The sequence below is a fragment of the Caretta caretta genome, chromosome 2 (assembly GCF_965140235.1).
Source record: "Caretta caretta isolate rCarCar2 chromosome 2, rCarCar1.hap1, whole genome shotgun sequence".
NCBI classification, from domain to species: Eukaryota; Metazoa; Chordata; order Testudines; family Cheloniidae; genus Caretta; species Caretta caretta.
The window spans coordinates 431,700-445,850 of NC_134207.1; the positions used below are offsets into that span (position 1 = coordinate 431,700).

Below are 14,151 nucleotides of genomic sequence, written 5' to 3' on the forward strand. Positions count from 1 at the left end.
CAACTGATTGTTCCTTCTTAAATGGAGTACTCTGCATTTGTCCTTATTGAATTTCATCCTATTTACTTCAGACTATTTCTCCAGTGTGTCCAGATCATTTTGAATTTTTAATCCTATCCTCCAAAGCACTTGTGGTATCATCCACAAACTTTATAAGTGTATTCTCTATGCCATTATCTAAGTCATTGATGAAGATATTGAAAAGAACCGAACCCAGAACTGATCCCTGTGGGACTCCACTCGTTATACCCTTCCAGCATGACTGTGAACCACTGATAACTACGCTCTGGGAACAGTTTTCCAACCAGTTTTACACTCACCTTATAGTGGCTCCATCTAGGTTGCATTTCCCTAGTTTGTTTAAGAGAAGGTCATGCAAGACAGTATCAAAAGCTTTACTAAAGTCAAGAAGCCCAAGATTTATACAGTACTCAAGAAGAAGCGGACACAAGGATGCTGCTGCATGTTGTATGTGCCAATATAGCTTTTGGATCTCTTGGTACCAAAGAAACCATAGTAATTAGGTCACTTGATACAGATGATTTGGTCCTTACTGTTCACTACTTTCCAAAAATGGAACACATAGATAACATGTGGATTGAAACAAGCAACATTACCGGCAAAATTGACAAGTGTCACTCTATACCTGTGCATGCAATTTGTGACACACTCACTCCTAACTTCTACAACATACATAAATGTGACTCTGTGTCATCCCTATTTGATAGCAGGAAAAAATCTGCGTTTAATGTTGTCAAAACAAAGGGAGCTTACCACTTCAGAGATCTTGCCAAATTAGGAGAGAGTGACCGACAAGCCGCAATTTCTGCAGCAAGGAAGTTGGTAGCAGTGCTGTATGACCAGAGCAACAAAGAAAAAGAGACCCACAGAGACCTCAATTGTTTGTGGCTCCATCTAGCCAGCAAAAAGGATGAGTCACTGGCCAAACTCCCACCATGTAAGAACAGTTTTGAAGGGCGTGTCGAAAGAGCATTTGGCAAACAACTATTTGGATGTCTTAACACATAGGTAAGCCAGATGTTGGATCTTTATTGCAACATGGATGAAAAAATGTAGATGATGAACTACTTCCTGTATTCTTCTAAGGCCCAATGGCATCTGAGCTTTTACAAGATCTTGTGTGCACCTGTGCCAGTAGGGGTTGCTGCACAAGCAACTCTGCCTGTAGTCAGCACACGTTGTCTGTGCTGAGGCAGCGAAGACTGTGATAACCCGCGCACTCCTGACAGGGGTCACAACGATGAACAAGATGAGGATAATGGTTTTGACCAGAAATGTCACCAGCTCTGTTACGTTTCAATTATACCTGTACAAATTTATTATTAGATTTTAATTTACCTTTTAGATTGTTGCTGCAATACTTTGAGGTCACAAAGAAATTCAATTGTATTTCTTGAAATAATACAGAGTCATTAAACTAACAGAAACAAATCCGAATATTTCAAAGTGGTCATTTTAACGTGTTGAAGATGTCATTGTTTATCCCCGTTTTCTACGGTAATGGCACAAGTTGACAGTTCCACATCATACCTCACCTTTAAGTAGCCATCATAAGCTTTCAATGATGTATAAGGTGTGTGTATGTTGAGATGGTACATTAAGCTGACCAAATCAATGCTGTCTGCTGCTTGCCTATAGTGTGTTTCCCCTCTCTACTGGGGAATAGAAGGATGTTCATTGTGATAATGCAGAGTCTTGAAATATGCAACGTGGGTGTTAGAGTACAGGAGAAATGTTCCATAATGTGGCATAGCCTTGCTTTTAAATGCTTGAGTTGGGGGATTTCACAGTTATCCAGCTTTAATCCCTTTAAAACAGAGCTTTTGTATATATATTTAATAAGAATATAAGAATGGCCATACTGGGTCAGACCAAAGGTCCATCTAGCCCAGTATCCTGTCTTCCAACAGTGACCAATGCCAGATGCCCCAGAGGGAATGAACAGAAAAGGTAATCATCAAATGATCCATTCCCTGTCACCCATTCCCAGCTTCTGGCAAACAGAGGTTAGGGACATCACCCCTGCCCATCCTGGCTAATAGCCATAGATGGAACTATCCTCCATGAATTCATCTATTCTTTTTTGAACCCAGTACAGTCATGACCTTCACAACATCCTCTGGCAAGGAGTTCCACAGATTGAATTTGTGCTGTGTAAAGAAATACTTCCTTTTGTTTGTTTTAAACCTGCTGCTTATTAATTACATTTGGTGACCCCTAGTTCTTGTGTTATGAGGAGTAAATAATATTTCATATTTACTTTCTCTACATCAGTTATGATTTCATAGACCTCAATCATATCCCTCCTTAGCCGTCTCTTTTCCAAGCTGAAAAGTCCCAGTCTTATTAATCTCTCTTCATACGGAAGCCGTTCCATACCCCTAATCATTTTTGTTCCCCTTTTCTAAAACTTCCAATTCCAATATATCCTTTTTGAGATGGGGCAACCATATCTGCACACAGTATTCAAGATGTGGGCATACCATGGATTTATACAGAGGCATTATGATATTCTCTGTCTTATTATCTATCCCTTTCTTGAAGATTCCCAACATTCTGTTCGCTTTTTTGACTGCTGCTGCACACTGAGCAGATGTTTTCAGAGAAATATCTACAATGATTCCAGAATCTCTTTCTTGAGTGGTAACAGCTAATTTAGACCCCTTCGTTTTATATGTATAGTTGAGATTATGTTTTCCAATGTACATTACGTTGAATTTCATCTGCCATTTTGTTGCCCAGTCACCCAGTTTTCTGAGATCCCTTTGTAGCTCTTTGCAGTCTGCTTTGGACTTAACTGTCTTGAGTAGTTTTGTACCATCTGCAAATTTTGCCACCTCACTGCTAACCCCTTTTTTCAGATCATTTATGAATATGTTGAATAGGACTGGGCCCAGAACAGACCCCTGGGGGACACCACTATTTACCTCTCTCTGTTCTGAAAACTGACCATTTATGCCTACCCTTTGTTTCCTATCTTTTAACCAGTTACCAATCCATGAAAGGACCTTCCCTCTTATCCCATGACAGCTTACTTTGCTTAAGAGCCTTTGATGAGGGATCTTGTCAAAGGCTTTCTGAAAATCTAAGTACATTATATCCACTGGATCCCCCTTGTCCACATGCTTGTTGACCCCCTCAAAGAATTCTAGTAGATTGTTGAGGCATGAGTTCCCTTTACAAAAACTATGTTAACTCTTCCCCAACAAATTATGTTCGTCTATGTGTCTGACAATTTTGTTCTTTACTATAGTTTCACCAGTTTGCTCGGTACTGAATCAGGTTTACTGGCCTGTAATTGCCGGTATCACCTCTGGAGCCCTTTTTAAAAATTGGCGTCACATTAGCTGTCCTCCAGCCATTTGGTACAGAAGCTGATTTAAATGATAGGTTACAGACTACAGTTAGTAGTCCTGCAATTTCACATTTAAGTTCCTTCAGAACTCTTGGGTGAATCCCATCTGGTCCTGGTGACTTATTACTGTTTAGTTTATCAATTTGATCCAAAACCTCCTCTAATGACACCTCAATCTGGGACAATTCCTTAGATTTGTCACCTAAAAAGAATGGCTCAGGTTTGGGAATCTCCCTCACGTCCTCAGCCGTAAAGACCGATGCAAAGAATTAATTTAGTTTCTCCACAATGGCCTAATTGGCCTTGAGTACTTCTTTAACATCTCGATCAACCAGTGACCCCTATATGGTAAGTACTGGAGGTGGCACAAAAGGGGGGAAAGGATGACAGCCCCACATACAAGTTTCTCCTTCTGGTATGTTGAGATATGCATAGAAAGCAGATGTTTGAAGTGGGGGGTGAGGAGACACCAAGCTGGGGGGAGAGCAGGGGAACTGTGGGGGAGAGCAGATCTGTTTCTGCCACCCCTCACACCAGCACAATGATGCAGAAATCTCTGGGAAGGGGGAAGCCTGTCGTGTGCCACTCCTCTTCCGCTGGGCTAGCCACAGCGCCTCCGAGCAAAGGAAATCCTGTTAAAGCTACAGAGGTTGAAGAGATTCCATAGTGGGGAACCTCAGCTGCTACCCCCTTTGACTATGGAACGTCGAAAGCCCCCTTTGCCATAGGATCTGAACAGCTCACAACTTTTAATGTGTTTCTTCTCTCGACACTCTGGTGAGGGAGAGAAGAGCTGTGTCCCCATTTTACACATGGGGAACAGAGACATAGATATACCAAGTGATTTGCCCAAGGTCACACAGGAAGTCTGTGGTGGAGTAGGGAATTCAACCTGGGTTTCTGGAGTTCAAGCCCCAAACCAATGGACCATCCTTTGTCTTCTGAGCTGGGTTCGTGGCATAGACTAGCTCTTCCCAGTTTTACAACCAGAGTGTAGGGGCAGCCATCATCACTGCAGGCCTCCTGGTTTCAGTCCCATTAGAAATGCACAGACAACCCAGGAAGGTTTTGGAGAGTGTTGGGGACAACTTCCTGGTACAAGTGCTGGAGGAACCAACTAGGGGCTGTGCTTCTCTTGACCTACTGCTTACAAACAGGGAAGAATTGGTAGGGGAAGTAGAAATGGGAGGCAATCTAGGCAGCAGTGACCATGAGATGGTTGAGTGCAGGATCCTGACAAAAGGAAGGAGAGTAGCAAAATACGGACCCTGGACTTCAGAAAAACAGACTTAGACTCCCTTAGGGAACTGATGGGCAGGATCCCCTGGGAGGCTAATATGAGGGGGCAAGGAGTCCAGGAGAGCTGGCTGTATTTTAAAGAAGCCTTACTGAGGGTGTAGGAGCAAACCATCCCGATGTGCAGAAAGAATAGCAAATATGGCAGACGACCAGCTTGGCTTAACAGTGAAATCTTTGGTGAGCTTAAAGTCAAAAAGGAAGCTTACAGGAAGTGGAAATTTGGATAGATGACTAGGGAGGGGTATAAAAATATTGCTCGAGCATGCAGTGGTGTAATCAGGAAGGCCAAGGCAAGACTGGAGTTGTAACTAGCGAGAGATGTCAAGAGTAACAAGAAGGGTTTCTACAGGTATGTTAGCAACAAGAAGAAGGTCAGGGAAAGTGTGGGACCCTTACTGAATGGGGGAGGCAACCTAGTGACGGATGATGTGGAAAAAGCTGAAGTACTCAATGCTTTTTTTGCCTCGGTCTTCACAGACAAGGTCAGCTCCCAGAGTGCTGCACTGGGCAGCACAGTAGTGGGAGGAGCCCTCAGTGGTGAAATAACAGGTTAAGGACTATTTAGAAACACTGGACGTGCACAAGTCCATGGGTCCAATGTATCCAAGGGTGCTGAGGGAGTTGGCTGATGTGATTACAGAGACATTGGCCATGTTCTTTGAAAATATGTGGTGAGTGGGGGAGGTCCCAGACGATTGGAAAAAGGCAAATATAGTGCCCATATTTTAAAAAAGGAAGAAAGAGAACCTGGGGAACTACAGACCGGTCAGCCTCACTTCAGTCCCCAGAAAAATCATGGAGCAGGTCCTCAAGGAATCCATTTTGAAGCACTTGGAGGAGAGGAAGGGGATCAGGAACAGTCAATATGGATTCACCAAGGGCAAGTCATGCCTGACCAACCTGATTGCCTTGTATGATGAGATAACTGGCTCTGTGGATATGGGGAAAGTGGTGGATGTGATATATCTTGACTTTAGAAAAGCTTTTGATACGGTCTCCCACAGTATTCTTGCCAGCAAGTTAAAAGAGTATGGATTGGATGAATTGACTATAAGGTGGATAGAAAGCTGGCTGGATCGTTGGGCTCAACGGGTAGTGATCAATGGCTCCATGTCTAGTTGGCAGCCGGTATCAAGCGGCGTGCCCCAAGGGTCGGTCCTGGGGCCAGTTTTGTTCAACATCTTGAACAATGGGAATTGGTCCTGCTTCGAGCAGGGGGTTGGACTAGATGACCTTCTGGGGTCCCTTCCAACCCTGATATTCTATGATTCTATGATTCTATGATCTTCATTAATGACCTGGATGATGGGATGAATTGCATCCTCAGCAAGTTCGCAGATGACACTAAGCTGGGGGGAGAGGTAGATATGCTGGAGGGTAGGGATAGGGTCCACAGTGACTTGGACAAACAGGAGGATTGGGCCAAAAGAAATCTGATGAGGTTCAACAAGAACAAGTGCAGAGTCCTGCACTTAGGAAGGAAGAATCCCATGCAGTGCTACAGGCTGGGGACCGACTGGCTAAGCAGCAGTTCTGCAGAAAAGGACCTGGGGATTACAGTGGACGAGACGCTGTATATAAGTCAGCAGTGTGCCCTTGTTGCCAAGAAGGCCAACCGCATATTGGGCTGCATTAGTAGGAGCATTGCCAGCAGATCAAGGGAAGTGATTATTCCCCTCTATTCGGCACCGGTGAGGCCACACGTGGAGTATTGTTTCCAGTTTTGGTCCCCCCACTACAAAAGGGATGTGGACAAATTGCAGAGAGTCCAGCGGAGGGCAACAAAATGATCAGGGGGCTGGGACACATGACTTATGAGGAGAGGCTGAGGGAACTGGGGTTATTTAGTCTGCAGACGAGAAGAATGAGGGGGGATTTGATAGCAGCCTTCAACTACCTGAAGGGGGGTTCCAAAGAGGATGGAGCTCGCATGTTCTCAGTGGTGGCAGATGACAGAACGAGGAGTAATGGTCTCAAGTTGCTGTGGGGGAGGTTTAGGTTGGATATTAGGAAAAACTTTTTCACTAGGAGTGTGGTGAAGCGCTGGAATGCATTACCTTGGGAGGTGGTGGAATCTCCTTAGAATCATAGAATCATAGAATATCAGGGTTGGAAGGGACCCCTGAAGGTCATCTAGTCCAACCCCCTGCTCGAAGCAGGACCAATTCCCAGTTAAATCATCCCACCCAGGGCTTTGTCAAGCCTGACCTTAAAAACCTCTAAGGAAGGAGATTCTACCACCTCCCTAGGTAACGCATTCCAGTGTTTCACCACCCTCTTAGTGAAAAAGTTTTTCCTAATATCCAATCTAAACCTCCCCCACTGCAACTTGAGACCATTACTCCTCGTTCTGTCATCTGCTACCATTGAGAACAGTCTAGAGCCATCCTCTTTGGAACCCCCTTTCAGGTAGTTGAAAGCAGCTATCAAATCCCCCCTCATTCTTCTCTTCCTTAGAAGTTTTTAAGATCAGGCTTGACAAAGCCCCGGCTGGGATGATTTAGTTGGGGATTGGTCCTGCTTTGAGCAGGAGATTGGACTAGATGACCTCCTGAAGTCTCTTCCAGCCCTAATCTTCTATGATTCTATGATTCTAATGGGATATGGAGGCAATCTTAGTCATGGAAGGTTCACTGCCACACGCCATGACTTTAGTGAAGAGGCAGCCATCTTCCCTAAGGGCACTCTTTGGCTTCATTGCCCTGAAAGTTATGGGAAATGATGGCCATTTTGAATAAGGCCAAATTGTGAACTTTAAGGACAAAACTTAGACGTTAAGATTGTTAGTAACTTTGCTTAATAATAACAGGGCTTTGGAGCTGTGCTGCGGCTCCGCTCCAGCTCCAGGCAAAAACCTGCAGCTCCACTGCTCTGGAGCTGCTTCGTGCTCCATCTCCGGGCTCCACGCCGAAGCCCTGAATAATAACCTAGTTTCTTCAAATGTACATTTCAGACTATCTTTTCAGTTTGTTAGCTAGAAGGTGCCCCAAAAATGAGAGAAATGTTTCTTAAAGGACTAATTTTTAACTAATTTACACTTCAACCGTTATCTGAAAAATTCTCAGAAAATTCCATTCCTTTTCAGATTATGTGCTGTAAATTGGGGGAAGATACACTGTACTCTCCATGAAAAACAATGAGGGAAAATCCCTGTTTCAAGTGGAAAAACAGAACCCATCCTTAATGACAGCAGTGCTCTGTGTCATGTGCCATACAAGTGCAAACCCCTGACACTATGCGTGGGGGAGCAGAAATGGCCAGAAGGGAGCTACGAGACCAAAGAGCCATTTACAACAGAGTGTACAATGTGACACAGTAACAGAATGAGACCAGTGCTACTTGGGGCTGCTCTAGAGAGGCATGAAATGAAAAGCAGAGATAGCCCATAGTAATACACTGACTGAAATGTCATGCCTATATCTGGGTGCCTCATATTAAACAGTGAAGAAACTTCAGAGAAGAGCAACAGTGCTCCGGCAGCCAGAGGGCCAGATTTATAGGGAGAGATTATACAGAATGCCATAAAATGTGGTGAAATTAAGGAAGTACTATGGAAGAACGTCCTGGCTGGAAGAGGGATCTGGCTGGAGAATCATCCCCTCACAGAGGAAGGAATGGGAACCCTGTTGCTGAGGCATCGTCTCCCCAGGGAAAGAGGGATGAGCCCTGGTTCTGTGAACATTGGTTCAATTTGGTTTTAAATAACTATAAAAGGTACAATAATACTATGCGACCTTTCTAATAACATGGGACTCTCAGCTTTCCAGCCTCAAACCAATGCACTGGCTCCAGCATCTTCCATCCAAGGCTCTAGAAGACTTTACAAACATTAACTCATTCATCCTCATAGCCTCCATGGGAGGAAGATCCCCAACATACACAGGAACATAGGAATTGCCAGACTGGATCAGACCCAAAGTCCATCTAGACCAGTATCCTGTCTCCAGCAGTGGTCAGCACCAGGTGCTTCAGAGGAATGGGCAAGAAACCTTGTGGTAACAATTGTGGAATAATCTACACCCATGAAGATCTCATTCTAACTCCTAATAGAGACTGTTTTAAATCCCGAAGCAGGAGTTTTTATCTTGTTTCCAAAATGTTTGTTTGCATTAATTGTTATAACTTTGGACATGTTTGTTATCCATATAACTGTTCAATCCCTATTTGAACCTGGCCTCAATAACATCTTGTGGTTGTGAGTTCCACAGTCTAATTGCCCATTATGTGTGTAGAAAGGAATTTCCTTTTATCAGTTTTGCATTTGCCACCTTTTAAGTTTCACTGCAAGTCTCTTTGTTCTGATTCTATGGAACAGGTGGAAAAAACAGGTGCAAAGAGAGGGAAGGGAATTGCGCACGGTCACATGAACGTCAGTGCCTGAGCTGAAGTCAATACAATGAGACTTTATTGTCATGAAGACCTACACAAGTGTTGCTAAAGTATAAAGAAGAGACGAACCCCTCAAGCTCCTGTCAGAGATAGACAGGATTGGATAGGCAGATAGGCCTGTGCACTATGTTCTGGTCACTAAAACTTCCCTTACCCCTGGCCCCTAAACATTCCCTCTCTCTGATGCTACAAATTCAATGACACGACATCAGACCCTGCTAGTAAAGAAAGAGGGATAGCAGGCTCCCCTTGACTCACCGTGCTGCCCTCCACATGGCTCGTTTCTCTGCCTCCAGGGCCCGGCGCTCAGCTGGAGACAGCTCCTTCTCCTGGGTACTCAGGAATTCAGGGCTCTGCATCCGCAATCGCTCCTGGTGCCGTCGCTCAGCTTTGGCCGTTCGCACAGGTGCCCCTGTCTCGCCCCCTCCTGGGTAAACTGGGATCAGTCTGGGAAGAGAAGCCAGGAATAACAAGGGGCTTGGCCCAGCCCACCCTCCAGTCCCCAGACTTCCTGCTCTCCCTCCTCAAAGTAGAGGTCCTACCTTGTACCCTGCCCAAAGCCCTGAGCCCCCCAAGATCTCCTCAAAGGAAGGGCCCCACAGCATCCCTAGTCCAACCACCCAGGCTTCTGGCTCTCACTAAGTACCCAACCCATGCCCCGCACGCCCTGTACCCGACCCATGCCCCCCAACACCTATCCCTCCCCAAAGACAGGTCTCTGCTCTATATCCCACACCTCCCCGAAGCCTGCCTGTTACCCCATTCCTTGCTGAAAGGCAGAGTGGTCTGGCCCACTATGTGGCAGTCTGTGGGCAGCAGGCAGGGAAGGGCAGGGGGTGTTGCAGTGCAGTGTTACTCCTCCCCCTCCAGAGTCCCCTCTTACCCAGACATAGAGTTAGGTCTCTGCTCGGGCTTGAATCCTTCTTCCAGTGAGTTTCTCTGGGAGCTGCTGTGCTCATCTGCCTCAGAGATCCTGGCAGCAACACAGACATGTCAACCAAGCATGCTGGAGGCATGCGTCCCCTGGAGGGTGCAGAGCACAGATCCCCCTTCCCATGGACCTGAGCCACAGCAAGCAGACAGTACAACTCAGCTCAGTGATGTGGCTCTTGATTTATCTGCTGACAGCTTTGGTACCATGCACATAGAGCTTATCCCTCCAGTCCCATCTGCCCGGGGGAGGAAGCCTCCAAGGGCATGTGAGCAGGATCAGTAGGAATGAGCCACCTGGTAACCAGGTCAGTTGGTGAAACCAGAACTTGCAGATCATGGGAAGAGCCTCCCAGGTCCTACGTCAGAATCTCAAGAGACTGGGAGCAGGCTGACAGGTACACGTCCTCTTCATTCTGCCTCACCTCTGTTATCACTGAGACTGCCGGCACCTGCCCTGTCATCTGAGAGCCATCCCCCTTCCTTCTACCTCCAGGCTGGGGATTTCTCCTCAGAATCTCGAAGAGCCTACCTTTCTCTCTGTTCTGACATCATGAGCTCTCAGCAGGTCCAGGCCCCAATCATGTCCCATCTCCATTATCACAGCTGCATCCTCTCTGATATATGCATCTATCTCACCCCAGACAGGCACCCAAACTCATCTTCCTCACCCAGAGGTCTGACTGTCACCCTGGCCTGATGTATCAAGTGTAAATTATTGTGCTCACCTGACAGCTCTTTCCTAAATCCAACCCTGCTCCCTCCAGCCTCCAGGCTGTGATGGTTGACTGACCGCTTCTTGCTTTTCCTTTGCTGATGTCAGATCTCTCTGAAGGCACAAAGTCTGCCCTCAGGCAGCCCTCATAGACACCCTTTGCAATGCCATTGGCCCAGTGTGCTCTATGTATAAGTCAGCACAGAATTTGGCCCTGAATAAGCAACCAAAGATTTTATTTCCTATCACAATATTGCCACCAGCTGCCTATTCCCACCCAGATCAGAGAAGGAGTTGATTGGGTAGAGAAGTTGTAGCCTGTTCCCACCCTAAGTACCGTCCTTCTATTAAACTCACTGGAGACCAACTGAGCAATCAGCCTGAGGTGCAACTGAGCCAGTGATGTGGATGCCACAGATACATTCTCCAGAGCTCACTGTAGGATGGACTGGCCCACAACCCTTTAGCCCACCAAAGGGAGAGCACCAAAGGGCGGTGACCTGCACCCCACCTTCTACAGAGTGACGCTATCTGAGCTGCATCCGGCTGTGGGGAGAGGAGGGATAAACTGCCTCTGCAAAGACTGCATGTTTGGCTGCTGCCCTTCTTTAGTGTTTGCCAGGAGCCCAGTTTAGCACGGCAGTGCAGTGGGGAACCCTCACTATGCAGGTGTAATGCGAGGTGTTTCTGGACTGAGACTGGATGCTACAAATGCTAATGAGGAGATGGGGAGCAGAAACTGGAGCAAACATGAGGGTATGGAGCGTGGTCAGGCAGGATGAGAAGACTCTAAGCCAAAGCATACAAGACAAAGATGATTGGCCCTTTGGCCCGAGGCATGGTCCTGCCGCAGCTTATGGGGAAAGAGTCAGAAAGACAAGATTCTGAGACAGTTCAAAGGCAGCAACCTGAGCTTTATTCCGTTTGAAGCCCAATGCTCCACCTGTAAGGCAAATCTGCAGGGCAAGGAATGAAAGAAGCACCACCAACGCAGAACCGCAGCCTGGGGAAAGAGACTCCTGCAGACCCAGGCATAATGCAAGAGCCTAAAGGGCAGGGCTTGGCACAGGCTCAGCAAAGAGGTGCGTGTCCCAAGCTAACCACAACTACAATCAATGACTCCAGGTACCCAAGGGCAGGATCTGGGCAGCCACTCATTTGAGAACAAGGACCTGGAGACAAACTGTATGCCTTGTGATACCCAATTCCCCAGCAAAGGTGGTGGGGCCTGCCCACACCTCCCCATCTGGGGAAAGGTGATGCTGGCCAACTCCTAGGACACAGAGCTGGATCTGAGCTGCCAGCTGGTCTTACCGAGTTGCCGGGGACTGGATGCTCCTTCCATTTAGTCTCTTGATCTTGTACTCCACTCCTTCGATGATGACACTGGACTGCATGCTCATATCGGGCATCTGCTTCCCCACATCCTCCTCTTCCTCCTCCTCCTCCTCCTCCAACAGCAGAGCCCGTTTCTGCTGCAGTTTACGAGCTGCCAAAATGAGACAGACCCATATGAGTGGGAAGAGAACTGCAGAGCTGGCTGCCAGCAGTGTTTCCCATGGCCACCGAGGTTCATGGGAACAATCTCTGGGTAGGTCCTTTCCCTTTAAGGGCCTCGCTCACTCTCTGCAATAGAATCCTACAGTTTCTGTAACCGTCTTTGAATCGATTCCCTCCCTGAAGACACACTTCTCTTGAGCTCTCTTAGCATCTACTCCTTTACTAGCCTCGATGCCTTTCAACCTGTCCTCTTAATCACTTCTTTGTAATCAGCAAAACCTTTTCCCTACCTTTCTTCCTGGCTATAATCTCAGAGAGCCTCCAACTGCTTCACCTTCTGTAACTCCTCCATGGATGGGAACCGCCTAGGAACCAATGGGCAGACCCCCTGTTGAGATGGACCCCACAGGATCTGATATGCGTGTCTGGGATCAGACCTCTAGGAGTCAACAGCTAGATTCAGACCTATCCCTCCATGGACATAGAGCCCCAGGAGCTAACGGGCAAACATCATCCCCCCCCCCAGCTGAGCTGACAAGCAGACCCACTCCCCACACATCAGGGACAGTGAAATGGGGAGCCAATAGGTAGGACTCTGCTGGGGGGATGGAGGCCAGATTAGCTGATGATCCTGCCCACCCAATGAAGGCCAGAGTCATGGCAAGGGATGGGCAAAACTCCAGCCACCTCTCATGGGCACAGACTGTTCAGAGGCCTATATTCTCATAGATCTATAGACTGATAGGCTTTAAGGTCAGAAGGGACCATCGTGATCATCTAGTCTGACTTCCTGCACATCATAGGCCACAGAACCTCACTCACCCACTCCTGAAATAGATTCCTAACCTTTGGTTGAGTTACTGAAGGCCTCAAATCATGGTTTAAAGACTTCAAGTGACAGAGAATCCACCATGTACACTAGTTTAAACCTGCAAGTGACATGTAACCTGTGGTGCAGGAAGGCGAAAAACCCCCAGGGTCTCTGCCAAACTGACCAAAGGGAAAATTCCTTCCCAACCCCAGGTATGGCGATCAGTTAGACCTTTCACCTAAGATGGGTTTAAGCATGCAGGGGTTGGAAGGCAGGGGAATGCAAGAGGGGGATACTTTTTTTTTTAATACAAGAAGGGGATATTTTTGAGACCTGTCCAACCACTTTGCCTGCTTCCATGGCCCGGACATCTTGGGAAGCTTGAGTAATACTGTAGTGTCTGGAGAAGGTATGCACAACCACTACGTTGCTGCTTTGTAAATGTCTGCTATTGCAATGTTGTTCAAAAAGGCTGATGAAGTAGAATGAGCCCTAGTGAAGTGGGCTATTATCCTTGGTGAAGGAGGGACCTTTGCCAGATCTTGTGTGGTCCAGATAAAATGCCAGAGCCCTCCGAAAATCCCAGGTATGAAGTTTTTCTTCAATCCTGGAAGAATGAGGCTTCAGAAAGAACACTGGAAGATAGTCTGGTTGAAGTAGAATGAAGATATGACTTGAGGCATACATTTAGGGAGTGGCCTGAGAGAGACCTTGCCTTTGTGGAATACTGTAAAAGGAGAGTTGGCTGAAAGTTCCTGTATCTCTCTCAAACACCTTGCAGAGGTAACTACTATCAAAAAACACTGGTTTCATTGATAGCAGCAGTAGAGTTGTTGCCAAGGGTTCAAAGGAGGAACCCATCAAGTGAGACACAACTAAATTCAGGTCCTGTGAAGGTACAGGATTGGAAACAGGAGGGTACACATGAATAAGACCCTTTAAAATAATGGATGTTTCTCTGCAAATTATTATTTTGGGTAAGTTTTATGCTCTGTTTTATTCAGGAGGTCAGACTAGATGATCACAGTGGTCCCTTCTGGTCTTGGACTCTATGAATCCATGAAAATCAAAGAATATTAGGGTTGGAAGAGACCTCAGGAGGTCATCTAGTCCAATCCCCTGCTCAAAGCA

The 14,151-nt window shown here is 46.6% G+C and overlaps 1 protein-coding gene across 38 annotated transcripts in view; it reads right to left on the minus strand.

Moving 5' to 3' along the window:
• The window catches only part of SCRIB (scribble planar cell polarity protein), a 248,262-nt gene that overhangs the window by 42,661 nt on the left and 191,450 nt on the right, over positions 1-14,151 (minus strand). For all 38 annotated transcript variants that reach the window (XM_075124824.1, XM_048837023.2, XM_048837013.2 and 35 more), the window contains 3 exons: positions 12,024-12,198; positions 9,948-10,037; positions 9,323-9,511 (listed from right to left, as the gene is read on the minus strand). In XM_075124824.1, the coding sequence (XP_074980925.1) occupies positions 9,323-9,511; positions 9,948-10,037; positions 12,024-12,198 (454 nt within the window). The remainder of the gene's footprint in view (positions 1-9,322; positions 9,512-9,947; positions 10,038-12,023; positions 12,199-14,151) is intronic.